This window comes from Emys orbicularis, chromosome 2 (genome assembly GCF_028017835.1).
Source record: "Emys orbicularis isolate rEmyOrb1 chromosome 2, rEmyOrb1.hap1, whole genome shotgun sequence".
Lineage (NCBI taxonomy): Eukaryota > Metazoa > Chordata > Testudines > Emydidae > Emys > Emys orbicularis.
In genome coordinates, this window is record NC_088684.1 from 76,364,094 (window position 1) to 76,388,998 (window position 24,905).

Consider the following 24,905-nt stretch of genomic DNA (forward strand, 5'->3'; position numbering starts at 1 on the left):
ATAGCTACAGTAAGACATGTATCTATGCCATGCCACGAGTCCTAGACCCTTGTAATATCACAGGTAGCTCAACCAATCATTAACCTTATTCTACATTTAATTTGCATGCAATAATTTCATTGGTTGTATGAAGAAGACTGTAGAGATAGTGGATTATTTGGCCCAACTGCCAGACCTGTGCAACAGCACAGCCACCATACATGATAACCCCAAACACATAGCCCTTCACAGCAGCACATATCTCTCATTCGTCACCCTCACAAATCCAAACAACTTTCCCAGCACAACATAAAACCACATGGAAGTGAACCCAGTCACCATCACAACCAGCACACACACAAAACCCCCAAACAGAATTCTGATGCCTAGAATGTCTGTTGAGTCAGTCTGAAGCAATGGAAACAGCTGTAAGCATGGCTGAAAGCTCTTTTTGTTTAGAATATTACCAAGTTCAGTCATCAGTGGAATTCGTGGTCTGTTACTGTCCAGTTTCTAAGTTCTCAGCCATTTTGATTTTGTTGTTGTTACACATATGACCTGAAGAATTACACCTATGCAACAGCACAGACTTTCAGCCACTAGTTTGCACTTTTCTACATTACCAGTTAAGGTTACGTTTTCTTCAAAGGTCCTTATTATAATATATTCCCCAGCAATGTCCATCTGTAAGTGGGTAAAATTGGCAGACACTACTCTGATGTTCATAATTTTTTAATTTTTTTCCTTGGATTATAATCCAGGACAATTGCTTTGAAAAGTTTACTAGTTGTGAAAATGTTTCTGGTAGTTTCCCAAAGTGTGTTTAACACTAGAGTTCATGAGATGAAGGTCACATCAGTACTGAGTTACCATCTTCATTTTCTCCCCACTCTAATTCCAACTTCATTTTGATTTGTCTAAGGACAACAGTGGAAGTCTGTGGCAGAATTGGTAACAGAATCTGGATCTTCTGAGTCCTTGTCTGTTGGGGGGTGGCACTAACCCTTTAAGAAGGAGCAGGACCAGTGCACCCTGTGCCTGGTTAGCAGACCCCCACTTAGGGTTAAAAGAGGGTACCTGAGCCTAGATGGAAGAGAGAGAGACCTGTTGAGTCAGAGCTGCAAGAAGCAGGAGTAGCAGGACGATCCTGTGAGAGACTGACAGGGAAGAACCCCTGGGAGCTGTAGCACAGCATGTGCTGAGGAACTGTTTTTGTTTGTTTTGTCTGTGTTGGAAAATAAAGCAGCCTGGAAAGAGACTTTGGTCATGGCAGAGGGTTCTTAACAATTTGGGGAAAAGCCCTGTCTTGTGACCTTTGGTGGAGAATATGGGCAGGTGATTGGTCCCTAGAATAGGGAAGAAATTGGACTCCAAGCATTGACTGGCACACACACACCCCAGTTTTAGCAATGAGGAAAAATGAAGGAGGTGATATGTCTTTTAATGGAACAGTGGCAGCAGATAGTTGCATTACAGTGGCAACAGAAACAGCAGCAACAGACCCAGGCTATGACCCTGTAATTAGTTGTGAGCCTGCAAAAATGGCAAGAAGCACAATTTGCCCTTCCGCAGCAGTGGCAAAGGCCCACTTCCAGCAGCAAAAGTAGTGGTTGGGCCAAGGGAAATGTGGCTGGTACTGGAGATGGGGTAGCAGCTCAGGCCAACTGGTCCCTGGCCTGGCGAAGCTGGGTCCAGGAGTGAAGAGGCCTTCCTCCACACCTTTGAGCAAATGACAAGTGCCGCAGGCTGTGGGGAATTGACTTGGGCAGCCTCCATAGCACTATTCCTGATGGGTTAGGCACAGGCAGTCTACCAAGCTGTGAGCAACGAGCAGGTGAGCTCCTATCCTGTGGAAAAGGTTTTGGATAGCCTGGGACTGACTCCAGAGGCATACTATTCCAGAAAATTGTGGACCAAGTGGTCCTGGAGAAGTTCTTGAAGGTCCTAGCCATAGAAGCACAGAGATGGGTAAGGCAATACCAACCTGCATCAGTAGATGAGGCAGTTGAAAGAACAGAGGCCTTCTTTGAAACCGAAGGAGCCGGACAGGCTGAACTGTGTGGCAAACTAGTCATGAGTAACCCAAAACAGGGGGATGCACAGGACCTACCAGGGCCCCAGTCTGTCCCACAATCCAGAGGAAGTGCTTTTGGGGTTGACTGGGGAAGTCCCATTGTGTGCTTCAGATGTGGCAAGTCTGGATATTAGGTGAGAATGCCCAATAATGGAGTGCAATTACCTGTGTTGCTATTACACCCAGGCTTATAGTCTAGGGTCTACTCTTAATGGGACTAAGGTTCAGTAGTACATGGTACTAGTCAGGGTGGGAGGAGTGTCGGTAGAAGGTCTTGTGAACTCAGATTGTGGGTGCACCCTTGTCTGGGGAAATGGGGTATTGTCAGAGAAGATGGACTGGCATCTGCGCAGAGATGTGTCAGGTATGCAAGGTGAGATTCGGGTCTACCCCTCAGCAGGGGTTGAGCTAGGAGTACAGGAGCAGAGAGGTCAGCTACATATTAGGGTACTGAAGGATCTTCTGTGACAGATGATTTTGGGAAGAGACTGGCTCGGTTTCCTAGCCCTGATACAGAGGTAAGGTGTCCTGAATCCAGAGCAGCAGTGTAGGGTAGAGAAAACCAATGGTTGATCAGAAAAGGGGTGGAGAGAGCTGAAGATTGCATGAAACACCAGATAGGGGCTGAGAGGAAGCCTCCAGTCATCTTCAGAGCTTATTGGAACATCTTAAAAGAGAATTGACAAGAGCTGGAGGAAACCCAGCAGAAGATCATCAATCGGACAATAAAACCTGAACAAGAATTAGCACAGTCTAGAGTGGAGTTAGAGTGTGGAAAACAGCAGTCCTCGATGCTGGAGCAGACATTGGCCACGCTTCAGATTTAGAAGATTGTCAGGGAACAGGAGGTCATTGCACAGACTCAAGAGTGGGCATTGGATGCCCAGACAGGACCTCAGATTGAACAGTATACAGTGGGGACCCAGATGGACCTCATTAGCATGCAGGTAAGAGGCCAGGGGTTAAATAGTGGCCTTTTGAAGAAGGGGAGTCAAGGGACAGTTTTATGGCTCCCATCATGAGGACTGGAGGACTGCCAGAACAACTGGTAGCTGCAGAATGCATGCTACAAATGAGAAAGAGAGCAGCTGGTGATTCAGAAAGAGAGAGGTTGCCCACTTCTGGTGGTTAATCAGCTTGAGAGAGAATTAAACCTTCTGCATGCAGATCCTCAAAGTCCAAGATTAGAAAATGAGGCTGTATTGACTGTGTCCTGGTGAAGGTATGGACTGTAAGACTTGCCCTAAATGTGGGCAAGGTCTTCAAGGGGGGGAAGAGTGTACCAGGGTGACATTGGCTCTTTAAGAGGGAGCAGGGCCAGTGCATCTTGTGCCTTGTTAACTGACCCCCTGTTAGGGTTAAAACAGGGAACCTGGGTCTAGAGGGAAGGGAGACCTGGTGAGTCAGAGCTCTGGAACTGCAAGAAGCAGGAGCAGCAGGAAGTTCCTGTGAGAAGTAAAGAGAGGGGAAAAAACCTTGGGAACTAAAGCACGAGGTAGGCTGAGGAACTGTTTTTTGTTTGTTTTGCCTGTATTGGAAAATAAAAACTGTCTGGAAAGAGAGTAGTTGTGGCAGTGGGTCTTTTGGAACTGGGGTGAAGGCCACTTTGTTACACGGGTCCAGTGACATACAACTGTCCTTTCTTTCTGTTTACTGTACCTCAAGGTCGTTTCCAATGGCAGTTCTTTTTTGCCAGAAGATTCAAGGAGCTTCATGCCTTATGCTGCTAGGTACAGGGACTACCAAGATAAGGTTCCTTTCCTGAAAGGTTTTCCTGTATGTCATTTGAACCAGGAAGTAGCCTTTCCCACTCTTTTGTCCTAATTCACAAAATTCCAAGTAGGGTGAGCTACATTGTCTGGACATTAACAGCTGTCTGAATTTATCTTTGCTAAGAACTGAGAGATTTAGAGTGTTTATTCATATTGCATCAATGTCCTAATTTAGGAAAGTTCAGGCAGCTTCCAAATAGTTTCAAAGTGGATTGAGAAGAAAGCATGTATTTCTAGCCTACTTTTCCACAGGGGTGGAGTCTTTGTGGGAAGAGAGATTGGAGTGTCTGATGGAAATCTACAAGGCGGCCACCTAGACATCAACTCTCACATTCACCAAGAACTCTCCATTTGTTGTACAAACATAATTGGATGCAGCCTTTGTCAGGCTTTGTCTTCACTACCCGCCGATCCGGCGGGTAGCAATCAGTTTATCGGGGATCGGCTTACCGCGTCTAGTGAAGACGCGGTAAAATCGATCCCTGATCGCTCTGCCGTCGACTCCGGAAATCCACCTCGGCAGGAGGCGGCAGCGGAGTCGGCGGCAGCGCGGCAGCGGTCGACTTTCCCGCGTCCTCACCGCTAGGTAAGCCAACCTAAAATACGCAACTTCAGCTACGGTATTCACGTAGCTGAAGTTGCGTATCTTAGGTCGGACCCCCGCTGCAGTGTAGACCTAGCCTTAGAAAGATGCGGCTGGCAGCTGTTTAGGCTAGGTCTACACTGCAGCGGGGGTCCGACCTAAGATACGCAACTTCAGCTACGTGAATACCGTAGCTGAAGTTGCGTATTTTAGGTCGGCTTACCTAGCGGTGAGGACGCGGGAAAGTCGACCGCTGCCGCGCTGCCGCCGACTCCGCTGCCGCCTCCTGCCGAGGTGGATTTTCGGAGTCGACGGCAGAGCGATCAGGGATCGATTTTACCGCGTCTTCACTAGACGCGGTAAGCCGATCCCCGATAAACCGATTGCTACCCGCCGGATCGGCGGGTAGTGAAGACAAAGCCTAAGACATTCATCCCTTCCTCCTGTAGGATTTTTTTATTGCTAAAGGAGGTCCCAAGCAATTAGACTGGTTGAAGAAGAAAAGTAAGAACATTTATTTTCTTTGAGATACCAGTCCACGCCCCCACCTTGGAAAAATTAATACAATATCCTTTTATAAAGTTTCATCTTGGTTTTACAATTGTTCAAGGTCATTCTTTTTACCGGAACTGCTTTCCAAGTCTCAGCTGAGTTCTGAGCTGGTAAACCCTTTCAGTGTGTACTGGGGAGAGAAGGATAATGTGTCAAAAACTTAGTTATTTTTTCTCAATTAGTTAGCAGGGAAGAAATATACCCAAGCAACTGGATTGGTATAGAAATTAATGAAGAAAGGAAGTTTAACAAATATGGACAATATCCCCTAAAATCAGCAGTGATTTTATATTTGCTTCTAGATCATAGATGAAAATTTTGAATAGTGTTGGCTGATCCTTGTAGAACGCTACTAAAAACACTCCCATTGCATGATGGTTCCCCATTAACAATTACTTTTAGAGATGTCAGTTAACCAGGTTTTACTCCGTTTGGCATGTGTTTTGTTGATATTGCATAGTGCTAATTTTAAAATCAGAATGTCGTGCAATACTGTATCAAATGCCTTACAAAAGTCTATGTATACTAGATCTATGTAGTTACCTTTATCAACCAAATTTATAATCTCATAAAACAGGGGTCGGCAACCTTCAGCATGCGGCCCATCAGGGTAATCTGCTGGTGGGCCGTGAGACATTTTTTTTACATTGACCGTCCGCAGGCATGGCTCCCCGCAGCTCCCATTGGCTGCAATTCACCATTCCTGGCCAATGGGAGCTGCGGGAAGCAGCGGCCAGCACGTAGCTGTGGCCCACACCACTTCCTGCAGCTCCCATTGTCCGGGAACAGTGAACCGCAGCCACTAGGAGCTGCAGGGTGCCGTGCCTGTGGATGGTCAACGTAAACAAACTGTCTCGCAGCCCGCCAGCAGATTACCCTCATGGGCCGCATGCCGAAGATTGCCGACCCCTGCCATAAAAGAATGACAGGTTTGTTAGACAAGATCACCTGATTGTCTCCATATCTGTTCTGGAGCATCTCTCCGTGTACATCTACACTTTGAGCTGGAGGTGTAATTTCTGCTTGGGTAGACATATGCACACTAGCTTTGATTGAGCTAGCACACTAAAACTAGAAGTGCAGTACAGGCTGTGGGATGGGCTAGTTACCTTGAGTACAATCCCACCCAGGACCCTACGTACTTAGTTGGGCAGCTTGTCTGTCCCGCCTCCCACTCTGCCACAGCTACACTTTTGTTTTTAGCATTCTAGCTCAATCACATATTTGTGCGTCTACCTGAGTTGAAAATTATCCCTCCAGCTCAAAGTGTAGATGTACCCTTAGAGGCAAAGTACCTTATGAAGATTTGATTTCTGGATGGATTCTTTCAGTTACCTTTAAGGTATATATCCAAGATTGGGGCGGGGGGAGGCGATCTTTTTCCTCTAAGAGTAAAAGTCCATCAGACCAAGTGTCAGGCTGTCATCTGGACAGAAACGGGGAAGCATCTGAAAAAGAGATTTGTGAAGCAGATTACTTGTAAGTGCATGCGCTCCTTTGCTAAACTCTATAGTTTGGGTATTAATGTGTTGGCTGGTGCACTTTTCTCTGGTGCTTTATAAGGGCTGTAATTGTGTGTGTGTGTGTGTGTGTGTGTGTGTGTGTGTGCGTGCGTGCATGTAATCAAGAGGTATGTTTCCTCCTCCTTAATTTCCATTAGTATGGATTACTAGAGCTACTCTTTGTAATTTTTCCCTACATGTAAAATGGGTTTCTGTTAAAGTAGCTCCAGCCTCCCACCTGCTTATTGTTACTCTATAGCTCTCTTCTTTTGGTGCATTGGTTCTGGGGAAGTTGCAATCCTGGTTATGCTGTGGGTATTAGCAGTATTGTTTGCTTGCGTCATGAACCTTTTTTAATTTTCTTCATCCATCTGATTGTCACCTGTGAAATGAGAAGGGGCCATTGCATTTCACCTGATTCTTCACCAGTTGTGTAACTAAAATAGTCCTTGCCATAGTGCGTGGATACAATGGAGATCTGAAAATCTATACATACTTTAATATCTATGGTGAATTACAAGTATTTTGTGAAAACTGTTGTTCCTATTTTAAGTTAAACAATTTGGTCTCAGTATGCATTTGAGAGGCAATGTATCTATGGATCAGAAAAGAGGATTGCAGTTCAGGATTTTTATTTTTTACTCTGTTGTCCCACTGCCTGTAATATGGAACAAGTAACTTAGAAACAGTTCTTGTTTGAAAGTTTTGACCTATGTCTAAAGGCACCTGTATCTTTACACAATTAAATAAATATACTGATTGTGACGGGTTGGATCACAGAACCCCCCCTTGGGAGTTGCCACCTGATGTGCCAAGACTACTTCTGCCCCTGCTTTCCTGCCAGCTTGGGACCCCAGCACCCTGTTTTGCTGAGCCAGACACGCCCATCTGCTCCAACAAAGACCCAGGTCTGAATTATTTGCCCCGAAGCTGCAGACTTAACTGAAAGCAGCTTACAGAAGTGCTCTTGTTTTTAACACTCAGATGCTCAACTCCCATTGGGGTCTAATCCCAAATAAATCAGTTTTACTCTGTATAAAGCTTATGCAGGGTAAACTCATAAATTGTTCGCCCTCTATAACACTGATAGAGAGATATGCACAGCTGTTTGCCTCCCCCAGGTATTAATACATACTCTGGGTTAATTAATAAGTAAAAAGTGATTTTATTAAATATAGAAAATAGGATTTAAGTGGTTCCAAGTAGTAACAGACAGAACAAAGTAAGTCACCAAGCAAAATAAAATAAAACACGCAAATCTATGTCTAATCAAACTGAATACAGATAATCTCACCCTTAGAGATGCTTCAGTAAGTTTTTTTCCTCAGACTGGACACCTTCCAGGCCTGGGCACAATTCTTTCCCCTGGTACAGCTCTTGTTCCAGTCAGGGCCAGCTCCAGGGCACCAGCCCAGCAAGCAGGTGCTTGGGGCGGCCAAGGGGAAGGGGCGGCACGTCGGGCTGTTCGGCGGCAATTCGGTGGCGGGTCCCTCTCAGAGGTAAGCACCTGCTGCCGAATTCCCGCCAAAGAAGAAAGTGGCGGGGTGGAGCTGCAGCTGGAGTGCCGCCAATCGTGATTGCGATCGCGGCTTCTTTTTTTCCCCCCTGCCATTTGGGGCAGCAAAAACCCTGGAGCCGGTCCTGGTTCCAGCTCAGGTAGTAGCTAGGGGATTCCTCATGATGGCTCTCCCCTTTGTTCTGTTCCACCCATTTATATATCTTTTGCATAAGGCGGAAATCCTTTGTCCCTCTCTGGGTTCCCACCCCCTCCTTCTCAATGGAAAGACACCAGGTTAAAGATGGATTCCAATTCAGGTGACATGATCACATGTCACTGTAAGACTTCAAGCCTTCATTCCTCGGAGCCTGACTCACAGGAAGGCTTGCCTGCAAACAGAGCCATCCACAGTCAATTGAACTGGTTGATGGACGCCATCAAGATTCCAAACCACCATTAATGGCCCACACTTTGCATAATTGCAATAGGCCCTCAGTGTTATATTTTATATTTCTAGTTTTAGATACAAGAGTGATACATTTATACAAATAGGATGACCACACTCAGTAGATTATAAGCTTTGTAATGATACCTTACAAGAGACCTTTTGCATGAAGCATATTCCAGTTACATTAGCATATTTTCATAAAATCATATAGAGTGCAACGTCACACTGATATCCAAAGGTACTGAGCACATACAACTCCCACTGAAGCCAGTAGAAGCTACAACTGCTCAGTACACCTGAAAATCAGGTCTCTTCGATACTTGCCTAAGTGTGGAGTAGTTGCCTATTTTAAGGCACACGCATTTTGGTTTTAACTTTTTGTGCCTTCGTTTCCTAATGTGTAAAATTGGGAGAATATTTTCTACCAAACTTCATGGAGATGTTGCAAGACTCCATTAACATTTGTTAGTATTTTGATAACCCAAGGTGAAAGTTGCTACCTAGGATCCTGATCCTGCATCCATTGAAATCATTGGGCACAGAATTGGGCCATGTGTGAAAAGTTTTGTTTATCTTTCACCTGCTATTGATGTTTTTGTGTATGCAAGCCACTGTTTGTTTGAAGAGGACAACAGAATTATTTGAAGCTGTTTATTGTGTATATGAGTGTACAGATTAAGAAGGGATGTGTCTGTTAATGAAGAAGGTATTATTCAATATGCAGTTGTGAGGGTATAAACATTAATAGCAAGGTTGTGCAACAAGTTGAGGAACAATAACTTAATGTGTAAAACTGTGCCCTTAAAGAAACAAAATTATTTCAATTGCACTAAGTGCTTCAACAGCACTTCTGAAAACAGTTCTGTGTCTTCGGGTATGCGGTTTCATGCATCGTTGCCCATAATTGTGCACTTAAAATACAATATCTAGAAATCTAGCCCTCCCTACTTTACACACTATATATATGTATGTATATATACACTCACACGTTTTCTTCTTTGTTTCCAGGAAAAATATTCAGATGTTACCAGTCGGCTAGATGAAACCACTCACATTATTGAAAATTTTCAAAACAGAATTCATGAATTAAATGAATTAGCAGAGACAAAGCAAAGACAAATTGAAACTACAGAGAAATCCCTCATGGAATTGAGGTAAGAATTTCCATTCCTATCAAAGTTTTTTAAAAGGTAGCTTTTATGTTATCTGTACAGTATTATTTATAGTAAATATAATGCCGTTTTTATCAATAATTTGAAAGTATTTTTGTTTGATTATACTTTGTGGGTTTTGTGCATTTGTAGAGGACATTCATGATAAATTGTCTGCCTAGTAAATGGTATTTCAGGCATCAGGACTATTTTCCAAAATCTAATAAAATCCATGGTCAGTTGCATCTTTAATTAATGGAGGATTTCTTGTGTTCTGGTTTTTCTCTGTTTCAAGAAATGTGGACCTACACTTACTGTGACTGATGAGTCCTGAAAATAGTCTCCAAGGGCCCTATCCAGCTGAAAATCCCTGTAGCCTTCTAGGCCACGCAAGCCTTGGAGGGCCATAGATGATGATTGCACAGCAGGCTTACTCTTCTCCAGGATAAAGGTGAGCCTGCTGTGCAATGTCAAAGAGAAAATAGCTGTGTGCTGTTCAATTGCAAAGTTACTTACAGGATGGGGAAGTCATGAAAAAAGAGTTCCTTGCCTCCACACACTATAACTCCCTTCCTGCGGTCATGTTCACTTCCATTTGCAGGTGCTACACATTCCCAACTGCCTGGGATTGGCTTCTTCCAAACCTTGATTCAAGCAGAATGATTCAGCTGAACCTAGTGCTCAGACCTCCAGTCCAGTGGATTCCAAAAATAGAGAGGATCAGTGCTCAGCATCTCATATCCAGCAGTTGATACTGACATCCATTTGATCAGTTTCATGCAATGGGATGCTGTATCCCAAACTCTATTCCTTGGTTCTGGCCAAGAATCTTTAAGAGCAATTGAAGTTGGTAGTGAAAGGTTGTAGTGTTTGTTTTGTCACTTCCAGTAACTCTTTGGTTCTGAATAGTTATTGAGTTCAGCACTCCTTCTGCTGAGGGATTCCTCAAACTTTTTTCCAATTCCTACTCTTTAAAAAGACCATTGATTTTGAAATTCTGTAAAGAATACTTTGAATATTTCTTGAGCCTCTGCTTCTCAGGTATCCCATCTCACTCTTAAAAGATCTGAAGCCACTCCACTTCCAAGACTTGGATCCAAATGATTGAAGTTGCTTGTTCCCCATCTAATTTTTACCATTCTCCTCTGCACAGAGACCATACAGCACAAGTGGAATTCCTCCCCCATGTGAATTGCTGGAAAACTAGGATAGTGCACCTATGGCCTCTATGATCATTGGAGCATACAGCCTGTGTGTAAAAAAAAAAAAAAAAAAAAAAAAAAAAACGGGGGGGGGGGTGGAGAAACAGAAGGAAAAGGTTCTTTCTCATTGCTTGCTACTTCTTGCTGATTGTTATTTCCCATTAGTGGTGAGTATGCAGAAAAAAGGAATCTTTCTTACCTGTTAATTTCTTTTATTCTATTAATGTCTCTAATAGTCTGTCCCAGCAGTTGGCATTTTATGTACATATCTTAAAGAAGGGTTTCCCTGGAGCCAGTTCCTATTATTTTCTGGGTGGTATAGCTGGTTAAATATTAAACATGCTTATCTATTTGGATTACATTTTTTACTTTTGGGTGGAATGGTGATTGGTTTAAGTGATTGTTATACAACTTTAGAAGAACTCTTCTAGTAGTTTGCAAGATGGGTTAACTTAAGGTTCCCAGCATCCTCTTCAAAATGCTTGAACTGACCCCATCTATGAGGAGAGAGATCAACTCATTTGTGAGGATTAGTGTAGATATTGAAAAAATTAAGGCAAGTAGCATGTAAGAAACTTTCCTGTTTGAGTCTGACTCAGTCTCTTAAACCAAGTGACGAAAGATCATTCAAATACCTCAATAGATTTTTAGCCTGTTCATCAGCAGACCTATGATATGGGAGTTACTGTTTCTGTGAAGAAACCGTGCACACTTTAGGGAAGCAGCTAGAGGCAACAGCCCTTGATTCCAGGTGCTGATTCCTGCCTGGCTTGGTGGAGAAACTGGGGACATGGGGTTCCTGCTGCTGACGTCACTCATGGCTATTGCTTACTTTCTAGCTTACTCTCTCACACTTCTATCTGATCTCCTCTCCCACTTATTACTGTTTAACTGCAAAAAAAAAAAAATAGCAAAAGCCTAAACATAAACTACAAGAATAAAATAGAAAATTTGACCTATATAGTACTAAAACAACAGTACTATAAAATTAAAAAATTTCCAGAGTAGCGGCAACTGTGTAACTGAAAAGACTACCACAAATCCCTATGCTAACACACTAATTAAGGAAAACACAGTCCCACCCTAAAGCCCATCAAGACAACCCAATAAAAATGGTGAACCATTTTGAAAAACCTTACTGCCTTTCACTCTCCCTGGGAAAAACAAAAACCCTATAGAAAATGCATAGGACTAGCAATTCTAAGCAAGAACCTACCACATTGCCAACTGCACCAAGCTCCTCTTGTCTCATTGGGAGTTGAGAGGGGCAAGTTTGATTGGATTAGTGGGAGATAGCCAACACCTGGGGTCCTAAGGGAACTGGAAGTGTGCATACTTAATCATGCTGGAACCTTTTCCTTCCCTGTACCTAACAGCCTACATAATGTGCCTGGAACATAAGGAGAAGGAAATGGGAGCAAAGGGACAGATTAAGGGGCACATGCTGGTAACTGGGGCAAGCTAGGGGAAACAAGGCAGAAGGGTCTGTAACCAATAGAACATACTTTCCTCCAAAATTTGGAATTGAACCCAGGATTCCTGAATCTCAACGCTCCTATGCTTTCAGCAGATAGCTGTAAATCCCACTGGCAAAGTATGTGTCTCATTCCTCGCTAGTGGCTAGTTCTACTACTGCTACCAGATATGCTGTTAGTAAGTGGGAGAGGTCTGTGCAGTGGATCTAAAGTTTCCAGTACTGCTGATGACACATATGAGATCACCATGATTATACATGAAGGAATTTTTGAGTGTTTCAGTTTGCTTTTTTTAAAAAAAATGAAGGAAATTGCATTACCCCACCTCCCCCCAAAAAGCTATTTTAAAACAACATTTAGGTTACAAAGTAAAGCACTAAAAAGTTAGGAAATGCCAGACTTAAGGTTTCCTGTGCAACCTTTATTTGTCCCCTTGTGTATATGCATTATAACAGTCTTTAATTACATGATCAAATACTATATTATCTATAGGACCCCTAATTTGCTATATTTTATTTTTCATATCCTTTTGTGTGAAAATGTGGCTCTATTAATAACATGAGTACTCATGTACAGACCTCTGAGGAAAAGGAAAATTATGACAGACATTTTAGAAACCTCTAAAGATGGCCTAACATACCTTTTATATTAATCAAAAAGGTGCAATTTTAAGAAGAAATGTCCAAGGACTGACCAGGTCTAGAAACTAATACTGTATCCCACTGGAAAGCTTTTTTCAGTGGTTAAAAGCTCTCATTTCTATCCCTGGTGAGTCATCAGATATTGGTCCTGGGCTTATTAGACTGTTCTGCATCTCACACCCCCAGTATAATTTTAGAGGAAAACTTCATATGTGAGGGGAAAGTGATCCTTTCCCAGGACAGCTGATATTTTTAAAGTAGAAGCTTTTTTTGAAGTTGCTGAGAGTTTTAAATGTTAGTAGTCTGATGGAGATGGATTAGTGGGCAGAGTACGTGTGAGGTTATTCTAAAGAACATAAGTTATATCTATCACCTGGTTCTATATGGTTTTTCAAATGGATCTTAACATATGTGAGATTTGTCTGTCTTTTTGTCTACAGTAAAATTAAATATTAAACTATATAAGGTAAGACTAAAAAATCAGTTTATAATATTTTAATTTTAATATTTATAGTATTTTAATTTTAATTAAGAACTTTTTTCTTTTAAAGGGAAAATTTTAGTGCTGTTAGCTGTAAGCAGGAGAAAAATCAGATGATAATTGATTACCTCCAGAATGAATTAGAAAAATATGAGAAGAGAATACAGCATGAGGAAAAAACATATGGAGAATTACTATGGACTAGACAGAAAAATTTGGAAGAGATGAAGGTGGGTACCATTAGAACTGTTTTGTTTAACAGAAGTAAAATGGCATCACTTAAATCTGGTTAGTTACTGACGTCTTTTAAATACTTTAGCACAATTTTATTAAATTTTCAGTATATAAGGGCACAATCTTCTTGGCAATATGCAAGTAACACCCTCTATTGATGTCCATTGCTATTTTTCTGTGTTAGGACTGTAGGATCTGGTCCTGACATTCCTAAATGACTTCCTTTAGGATAAGTATACAGTTATTAATTTGATTCTGCCGTGTTAATTTTACACGTATGTTTAATTTGTTAAGTGTTTCCCGTTCCATTTTCCTGACCTCTGTTCTGCAAAGCAATGAACATGCTAAATCTTTTATCACTTTATAAATTGGAAGGCAACAGATATTCCATAATGGCATCTTCTATATGAAATTTGACTGGAGCACTGATGCTGTATTTGGCACCAAGCAGATGGACCCCCTGAGCCTGTGTAGAGTTAATTGCAAAATCAGGGCCTAGTGAAGCAGACGTTTAGAAAATACAGTTGTTTTAGCTACAAAACTCTTACGAAAGATCAGATACTGTAAAATTCCCTAAATTCTATATTGAAGAATTATTCTCACATTTTAACTTTTCTATCTAAGATAAAGAAAAATTACGTTGTTTCTTTTGTCATTGACAACATTTAATTTCTGTTTGTTGTGCTTTGCATACAAATGATATTAAAAATACTTGCATGGTTCTAAGAACACTGATTAATATTTTTATCTTCAATTATGTTCAAAACAATCTTAGATTATTAAAATTTGACAGAATTTAAAACATTTACTTTATTGTACTCTTCAGCACTATATTGCTTGTTTAGTTTTTGCACTTCACTCAGAATAGGCTTTGAAAATAGACTAATCACTTCTGTCATTTTTAGTTAGTTTCACTTTCCAGCTTCGATGTTCTAGCACAGTGATACTGTACAGTATTTTAATTGCAAACACTCCAGGGGACTGTTTAAATCAAAGTAAGATTTTTTTTCATTCAAATATTACCAAAACAATTTATGAAACATTTCAGTTAACATTGGACCTGTTTCTCTCCTGCCTTTGCACATGGCAGGTATTTACACTTGTGCAAAGTAATACATGTGAATGTGAAATATCAAATCACTCCACTCACAAGAGTGGCAGTAGTGCTTTGTGCTCACGTTGCATTGGTACAGTGTTGTAGAGAATAAGGCCCATTATGTTTTTTAACAATTGGTTTTGTTTGTTTCTACAAAGCCTGTGTTGATCAGAACACGCAGGAGAATGAACATAGATACAGAGATAGATTTAAAAGTAGAAGTTTTGCAACTTCATTAACTGTTAACTTTAATGGGAGAACCCCCAAATACCAGGCATTTATTTGGGATCAGTGCAGTGTGAAATGGATAACATGTCAAATAACCAGTATTCAGGCTTGCCCCTCTTCAGCCTAACCCTGGGGATTCACCCTCTTGCTCTGTCCCTGTGAAGGGGCATGAGGATACACATGAAGGATACTTAAGGTTTCCCCTTTTTCTGCAGACTAATAGGATCCAACCGTATCTCATGTTTACATCTGAGAGCAGGACCCTTGGAGTGTCTCACCTGCACTGGCCACAAGGGATGCCACTGAATAACTTGGCTGTAACCCTGAGTCCAGAGCTTGGTATCTGCCTCCCATCAATCCAATCTGTAAGTTCTTACAACAACCTAACAGTCCCATATCTGAAGAACTCACTTGTCTTCCCTGTAAAGTTCAGGAACGTTGTTCCTGGTGTCCTGGCTGTGATCACTGTGCCACCAATGTCCAAAAAGAATCTGACCTTTTGGTTCACAGTCCTCTGGGCTCAATCCACACAAGCAGAGGTGACAGCTTTCCGTCATATATGTATTGCATGCATTTGACATCAATTACCTTTGTGCCCAGATGCAACTAGGTAATTCAGCCTACATTCCTGCTAAATCCTGACTCAAATTCACCTGAAAATCCTAAAATCATTCTCCTTTAAATGAATAGTTGAGATATTAGATGAATGTAAATTTCCCATCAGGGAGTGCAGAAGTGGCATGAGCTGGTCCCATAACATTCTGTGACCCGCTTAACATTCTGTGACCTGCTTCCTGTTCTCTCGCCATCTTGTGGGCTCAATGCCCCATTAAATTGCCTGTATATCCAGACATCCACCTTATTTCTGATGTCTCCTGAAAATTACTCGTAGGAAAGGTTTAGCTCATATTTTCCAACTGTCCCATTAGTTTCCATTGTACTACGGGCATAGGCCGTAACTTTCCAATGTCAAGCCCCACCCAGGGCCCCTTTGGGAATCAAAACCTTCCAGAACTCCAGATGTTGACATACCATTTTCTGGACTGTGCCCCACTCAAGCTAATGCTTTCCTCCATACTGCAGTTAATGGATGTCTGTCCAGGTAGCTATCATCCCTTTGTGTACTGCAAAAGGCCTGGCTCTTGCATACACAGGGCCCAAAATGTTCCCATGGCTTTTACAGTCATACTTGTTCATAGATTCTAAGGCTAGAGGGACCACTGTTATCATCTAGTCTGACCTTCTACATAGCCCAGGGCATCTGGGCATTCTCTTAATTCTGTTTTGGTGTCCTCACTTATGCTTGATCAGTCTTTTATCTTCATTTAACTTCCACCTCTGCCAGTTCAAATGCATGCCTGGAGCTGTCTCTTGACTCTTCTCTGAACTCTCCAATTTATCAGCATCCTTCTTGAATTGTGGATACCAGATCTGGACACAGTATTTCAGCAGTGGTCACAGCAGTGCCCAGTACAGAGGTAAAATAACTTCTCTCTGTCTACTAAGATTCCCCTGGTTATGCATCCAAGGGTTGCATTAGCCCTTTTGGCCATAGTGTCACACTGGGAGCTCGTGTTCAGGTGATTATCTACCACAATCCCCCAATTTTTTCAGAGTCACTGCTTCCCAGGATAGAGTCCCTCCTCCATTCTGTAAGGCCTACATTCTTTCTTCCTAGATGTATACATTTACATTGAATCATATTAAAACATACAATTTTGCTTGCATTCAGCTTACCAAGCAATCCAAATCGCTCTATATTAATGATCTGTCCACTTCGTTATTTACTACTCCCCCAATTTTTTATGTCAACTCCAATTTTTTATCAACTCCAATTTAGTGATGATTTTATGATTTCTTCCAGGTCATTGTTAAAAATATTATACAGTGTAGGGCAAAGAACAGATCCTGGTGGGACCCCCACGAGAAACACGCCAGCTCGATGGTTATTATATTTATTTATGTGTATTACTATAACACCTAGGAGCCCTAGTTAAGGACCAGGACCCTATCGTACAAGGGCTGTACAAAAACAAAACAAAAAGACCGTGCCTGCCCCAAATATCTTAGGATCTAAGTGCTGTAATAGCTTCTTTAAACCTTACATTCTGCAGATACAAAACAGTGTTCTTTCCCAAAATTTATGCTAACATATACACTTACATTCTATACTGATGTGCATGGTATAAACCAGGGTTCGGCAACCTTTCAGAAGAGTCTTCATTTATTCACTCTAATTTAAGGTTTCGCATGCCAGTAATACATTTTAACGTTTTTAGAAGTCTCTTTCTATCAGTCTATAATATATAACTAAACTATTGTTGTATGTAAAGTAAATAAGGTTTTTAAAATGTTTAAGAAGCTTCATTTAAAATTAAATTAAAATACAGAGCCCTCCGGACCGGTGGCCAGGACCTGGGCAGTGTGAGTGCCACTGAAAATCAGCTTGCGTTCTGCCTTTGGCACGCGTGCCATAGGTTGCCTACCCCTGGTATAAACACATAGACAGCTGAGGATCCCATCACAGACACTGGGATCATATTTGAAGAGATATTTCCAAAAAATACTCTTCAAGATGATCCCTTGGAATGCTATTATTTTAGCTCTAGCACAAATACATTTCAGATTATATTATTACCTGCTACTTACATGGTTAGTATCCTTTCAATTAAAATAATTACAAGTAGGAGTATTCTGTTTTTTGAAGCTGGAGCAAGAATTCCCAAATAACCAAACTCCCTTCCTGTCCCTTCCCAAACTTAAATCTAGTCCCATATTTAGGTCTAGCTATTGGATGAACCCTAACCATGTACTTCTAAAATGCAGATTCATATACCCATCAGACAGACTTGATTACATATGAAGGTAATAATCTGGAATAAATTCTGTTGCATTTAGCATCCAGAGATATACTGAAATTTTATATTTTCTTTCAAAGGATAGCAATGGGCATCACTGTCTATTTCTGTTCATTAATATTAGTGTTCTGCTAAAAGAAATCCTTAACGCACAATAATTTCTCCTAGAAGGTGTTCTGTTCTATTAATTAATTACAATGGTTTGTGATACTAGGGTGATTAATAATAGGTGGATATTTCTTTATGGTAGCTTTTAAACTTGCATTTACAAATATCAGTTTTTCCTCTAAAATTGAAGTAGACCTCCCCAAGTATATACAAATATGCTTTGTTTGGAACCAGTTCGTTTCTATAGTGGCAGGGCTTTCTCTTTCAAACCAAAAGTACATGATGGAAATTACTGACATTAGAAATACCAAGTAGAGCTGTGCAGGAACTGAAATTTCCATTTCACTGTAAATTCTGTTATTTTGAAATTTGTTTCATTCCAAATCTGAAAGAGAACAATTTCCTGTAAAATGAAATGTCCAGAAGTAAGTTTTAGTTATGGTTTTAGTTAAGTTTTAGTTAAGTTAAGTTTTAGGCATTTTGCATGATAAAAAGTTTTACTGGAAAAATTCAACCAATTTTAATGCCAAATCATGATATGATGCTTCATCAGCTAGCATTACTAATGAAAGCATATGCAGAATGATCTATGTTAGCAGTGCATATTACAGAAATAAAATATCATGGAGGTTTTTCGATATCATTCTTCTATGGGTGCTCCATTGTAGGAGGTGTACACACCTGTGTGCTGTCAATTGGAGATTTAAATTAGTAGTGTTCGCACCAGTGCACCACTCGGTCTGCTGCTTCAGAGCGAGGGCACATAAGGAGAAGCAGACCTGTCACCCCTCCAGTTCCTTTTCAGATGCCTGCAGCTCGAGACAGAGTATCTGCATGTCTGCTGCTTCCTAGCAACTACATAGTCATTCTTCTGTTATTCATTTTATTTCTTTGTATTATTAAGATATTTGGCACAAATGTATGCCTTGGGAAAGGGGGTGTCTCCACCTACCTTTTTTCTTTTCCCCAATCTCCAGGACTGATTCCTTGGCCCTCTCAGCCTTATATCTGATGTATGCCGAAGGCTCCAGGATTCAAAGATGTCAGACTTGCAAAAGGTTTTGTCCCCAGAGCAATGGGCATTATATCTCTCTCTGGTGTCTCAGAGACTCTCCTGTCCCATCCCAAGTGCAAAGTCTGTATGGAGTGTAAGAGCAGGTCTTGCAAAGGAAGCTGAGCTGAAATTCTTCCTCATGGAACTCTCAGGCCCATCTGGTTTGAATTCCCCCACCGCCTCCGAGTATTTCAGCACCTCCCAGGGCTTCTTTGGAGATAAAACATGCCAAGAAAAGAAAGTCTACCTCTCCTGAGAGAAGAAAAAGAGATAAGTCACTTCTTAGAACTGTTTCTGAGAAGACCTCCTATCCCAGAATGGGTACCTCTGAGGTTCTGTCAGGTATCGGCACTGGGTCCTTGGAACCATCTAAACAGACGTCTCAGGATAAGCCAGCCAGCAAGAAATGATAAAAGTCATCTTCCCCGGCACCATCGAGGCACTGAAACTCATCAAAATCCAAGGACGTGAGAAAGTCCAAGGCAATGGTACTGTCTGTTACTCAGACTCATATGGAGCCCTCTCTTACCTCTGCTCCTCCTCTGATACCTCGGATCATATATGCTTGGAGCATAGAGATCCCACTTTAACAGCTCCTTTGGCACCAGCTGCAACTCCCTTCCTGTCCCCCCAACTAGGTCTCCAGTACCCCCCCAGTCTAGGCTATACATTATCAAAGCTTTCCTGAAAACTTTAGGTTTCTCTCACAGGAAGACCTCTTGATTTTGGAGGAACCAGTGTCACCCCTTTATATGAGTGTTTACCACAGTACCTCTGTGCCCACCAACCACCTTCTCTCTTCAGGTTCCAGAAAGTGTTCAGCCCCTGGTACTTACCCATCCACCTATCTATATGCTGCAACCTCCTGTAGCATTTCCAGCACCGATGCCTACTGCCCCTCCTTGGGTGACTGGGGACTCAGAAGTCTTCAGTAGCTTATTCTCTGATGCCTCAGAAGCAAACCCTGACAAGGACTCCAGAAGCTGCCACATGCCCATTGAATACAAATTCCCCTGGGGTCCCTTCTCCTACCCACTTCCTCAGTGGGACTGTTGGGATCTCTGGACAACCTATGGGGGACCAATTGTGTAGGGCTCCTGCCCTCAAGAGACCATGTCTGGAAGTTCCCCAGTCACCAGCACTGCACTCATAGTCACCAGTGCTGCATGTTTCTCTGGTATGGAAGGAAGACCAGGAGGGTCCACTGCCACCTCCAGAGGAGCAGATACCTTCTTCCCATACATCTTTTTCTCCCCAGACGAGGCATTGATGCCAACACCACCATCCTATGCAGACAATTTTAGGTAATTTCAGGACCTAATGAAGAGACTTGCAGTATCTCTTCACATCTTGACAGAGGAGATATGAGAGTCCCGGCACTCTCTGATGGACATTGTTCACACCACTCCACGTGGGGAAATAGCACTGCCCATTAATGAGGCACTCTTATCTCCAGCCCGTAATCTGTGGCAAACACTTGCTGCCATCCTCACATCTATCTGCAAAATGGGCAGACAAAAATATTATATGCCAGTTGGTGGGCTAAATATTTCTTTTCACACCCCAGTCCCAACTCCCTGGTGATGGATGCAGTTAATGAGAGAAACTGCCATATTAGAATTCAAGATCCTATGCAAAGGAGGACATGACAACAGCAAAACAAAGACACTGGGCTTCAGAAAGGCAGATTTCAATCAACTCAGAGAAATAGTAGGCAAAGTCCCATGGAAAGACCAATTAGAAAGAAAAAGAGTCAAAGGGGGCTGGCAGTTCCTAAAAGATGTAATACTAGAGGCTCAAAATCAAGCTATTCTGATGCAGAGGAAAGATAAGAAGAGCCACAGGAATCCAATGTGGCTGCACAAGGAGCTTTTTAGCTATCTAAAAACCAAAAGAGATACATACAGGAAATGGAAGGAGGGGCATGTCACCAAGGAAGTATAGAGGGAATAGTGTGAGCATGTAGGGACAAAATCAGGAAAGCCCAGGCAAAGAGTGAGTTACAGCTGGCAAGAAATGTTAGCAACAATAAGAAAGGGGTTCTTCAGACAAACATGTCAGACAAAAAAGAAAGATCAGAGATGGTGTGGGTCTGCAGCTCAGTGGAGAAGGTGAACTGGTAACAGAAAATGATAGGAAGGCAGAGCTGCTCAAAGCTTACTTTGCTTCAGTCTTTTCACAAAAAATAACATGACCAAATGACTAGCGAAGTTACCATAGACAATAAAGGAGAAGGGATGCAAATCGGGATAAGTAAAGAACATGTCAAAGATCTGACCAATTTGAATTAATTTGGATCAGTGGAGACTGATGGTATTCACTCCAGGGTACTGAAGGAATTAGGTGGAGAAATCTCAGCGCCACTGGCAAGAATATTTACAAACTCATGGATGAGGAGAGGTACCGGAAGATTGGAAGAGGGCTAACGTAGTGCCCATCTTTAAAATGGGGAAAAAGGTGGAGCCGGGGAAGTATAGACCAGTCAGGCTGGCTTTGAGGTATAGCCACCTACTTGTGTAACTTGGAAATGGTTTTTGATTTGGACAACATCTACACAAATTCAGCCTTTACTAGATATTATTCTATCACCACAGCATCGAGATTGGATGCAAACTTTGGAAAGACAATCCTGCACCCACTATTTAATTAGACTCTGAACCCACCTCCTGCTGGAACTGCTTGTGAGTCACCTGGGAAAAAACGGTTACTTACCTGTATGGTAAATGTTGTTTTTTGAGATGTGGATGAACACGTATTTCCCGACCCATTCTCTACCCCTTTGCATTGGAGTCTTCAGCTGGGGATTTCAGTGCAAAGAAACTGAGGAGGGTCAGGGTGATGCCGCCATTACGTACCCATGGGAGGGGCATAAGGACCCCCCCTCTGGGTACTACTAGGCAAAATTCTCCATATTTGGTGCTCTGGGAGTGCACAAACCTGAGTGGAATATGTCTGCACCCACATCTCGAAGAACAGTGGTTCAATACAGGTAAGTAATTGTCTTTTCCCAAAACAAAGGGCAGTTGGACTGCAATCCTAAGCCTCAGAAACATGACTACCTATGTTCTTTTGCAGCATTTCAGGATGGTGACCCTGGCTTCCATAATCCCTTGTCTGAGTCAATGGGATTGGTTTACTGCTCTCAACCTTCAATATGCATATTTTCATGTCGCTGTGCACCCCTCCCATAAACATTTTCTGTGGTTTGTTGCTGGTTCAAAATGTTATCAATATCGTGCCCTCCCCTTCAGACTTTTGATGGCCCCTATCAGCTAGAAGGGGGTGAGAACTTGGAGCACTCATGGCTTACTGCCTTATGTTACCTTCTATTGTGACAAGGTCATACTATGCCCCAATCCTCGGTTTATCACGAAAGTTTCATCAGACTTCCATATCAACCAGGATATCAATCTGCCAGTATTCTTCACCATACCTCACTCTTCCAGAGAAGAGACAAACCTTCACACTGTGGATATTTGGAGGCACTACCCTTCTATCTGGATAGGAGTAAATGCTTCGGGGTTTCCCCTAGGCTGTCCATATCCTTTTCTGAACAAATGAAAGGACAATCAATCTCCTTTTAAAGATTATTAGAGTGGATTTCAGGTTGCAAGCCTGTTATGAGATTACTGGGATACAAGCACCCTCCCCAGAGTGTCAGCAAATTGCATCAGGGCTCAATTCACTTCTGTTACCCTCCTCAATGATGTTCCTATCACTGAAATTTACAGGGCCACAAATTGGTCTTAAGTTCACTTGTTCTCTAAATATTACACTACTCTATCTGCATCCAACACTGATGTGACCTTTGGTGATGCTGTCCTCTGCACCATCTTGGATTTACCCCCCTCAGTTCCCATCTCCACGTTGAGTTACTGCTTGGGAGTCTTCTGCGGTGGAGTACCCATAGGGACACGTACTTGAGAAAGAAGGAAAGATTACTTAATTTTCAGTAAATAGAATTCTTCAAGATGTTTTGTCCCTCTGGGAGCTCCACCTCCTGCCCTCCTCCTCTACTACAGGGAGTCTAATTCTGTAGTTGAGATGGAACTGGTGCAACAGAGGATCCCTTCCTCCCTATGTGCCCTCACTCTGAAGCATGAGGCCATGTGGTGTGTGGGCACAGACCTGCAGATACTTCTAATCCAACTCTCTGGTTGAGAGCACACAAGCATGTGTGCACCCTACAATGGAGCCCCCATAGAGTCAAAACATCTCAAGTTATTCAAAGGTAAGTAACCTCTCCTTGTGGTGAATGTACTAAGAAATATTGAAGGAAAAACTATATCAGACCAAACTGTTTGCTTAATAATATAACATATATTAGTTATCTTTTATGATCTATTAGAGGTCTATATAGGTCATCTTGTTTTTCTTCTAGCTATTTCTTTCAGTGTGTCAGCAGGTGTTACCTTCAGAACAGTCACCATATGTTATTTACAAAAAATAATTTTAATCAACGTTAATGTTGTTTAAAGATGGATTATAGCATGTGCATGTAAACACAGGAGTTTACATTTCAATACGTGTCAAAAGATGGAGGATATTTTTTTAAAAGCTGCAGAGAGCCACAACTCCCTCTAGGCTATTTTGTGTGTGAGCAGGGTAAGGGTAACAAATCGTCTGGCTATAAAATTGTCTTTAATTAGTTGACTCAGTGGCTTCCAACAGTGTGCTACACTGGTATGTGGGAGTCCCATGTTACAAGATAGACTTCTGAATCTCACTCCCTGCTCCTGGGTAGACTTAGCATATTGTGAATGTGACTTATATGGTGTCCTGTGGGGAGTGCTGACAGTATTACCCAAATAACCATCCTACTGTCTGATTTTATTGGCTTATGGGGAAGTTATACACCTGCCCTCCTGAGGAATATGCACAGCTGGAGTCTGGGTGCCATGGTGGTAATAACATTTTGAGTGAGAATGGAAGGGATGAAAAAGGGGAAGGGCAATGGGAATTTAAAAAACAGATTTGTCTTACGGCTCACTGAGAGGCAAGTCATATGGCAAAAAATACAGCAACCCTGACAGTAAATATAGATTAATAGTATTGTAACAGTCACAATTATGATATAAAAAATGGGAACAATTACCAGTTATACTTCATATGGTGTCTGATAGTGAAGGTTGTGCTTACCTTCTCATTCAGAAACTTTTGAAAACACTTTTGGTCTTTGTCCTTAGAGTTGGAAGAAATTCTTTTCTGCAGTTTTTGAGTTATCGGTGCATGTTAGGGGTAAAAATATACGTTGTGTAATTAAAATTGTATCAGTTTGTTTCCCTACAGAGAACTAAAATACCATCAGGACATTGAAACTTGACCTATTAAAAATCCTTCTTCAAGAGTGCATCCATGATTATGTTTGGGGAAAAAATTGGCTGGAAATTAACAAAGTTATGCACACTTGAAAATTACATGCTGGATATGCACAGAATTGTATTTCGCCAAGTATAAGAGTTTGCACTCCTGGAAATGTGGTCTATATTTTTTTTTCCAGAAGTGCACACCCTTTTCAAAGTATGTTAATGGTCACCTGGTGGCCTTTAGGATTTAAATCAGCTTAAACGTCTATGCCACCTTAATTCCTTAAGACAAGTTAAGCATCTATACTGACTTAGATGTTTAAGTGCTTACACTGTCTTAAATCCTTAAAGCAGCAGTAGAGTGGGGATTGTTAGCATTTGAAAATCATTTTCTTTTATAACAACTAAAACTCAGGGAAATTAAATGCAAAAAACACTACATTCATGCAGGATGAAGGATGCAGTTATACTTGAGAGAAATAGGAAATTCAAAAGCTTGTTCCTGCAGCAATATTAATTTGGCCATATTATCAGTACACGTATGCTATTCTTGTTAATCTAACTGAATATCTAAATTGATATGTTGCTGTTTGTTAAATATCTAACATAAAATATACAGGATGTCTAATATGGCTGATTTAACATAGTTGTAGCAACGATGAA

General features: G+C 41.7%; 1 protein-coding gene across 1 annotated transcript in view; it reads left to right on the forward strand.

Moving 5' to 3' along the window:
- The window catches only part of CCDC178 (coiled-coil domain containing 178), a 310,284-nt gene that overhangs the window by 122,413 nt on the left and 162,966 nt on the right, over positions 1-24,905 (forward strand). The window contains exons 14-15 of the mRNA XM_065399325.1: positions 9,417-9,562; positions 13,429-13,588. Coding sequence (XP_065255397.1) covers positions 9,417-9,562; positions 13,429-13,588 — 306 coding nt within the window. The remainder of the gene's footprint in view (positions 1-9,416; positions 9,563-13,428; positions 13,589-24,905) is intronic.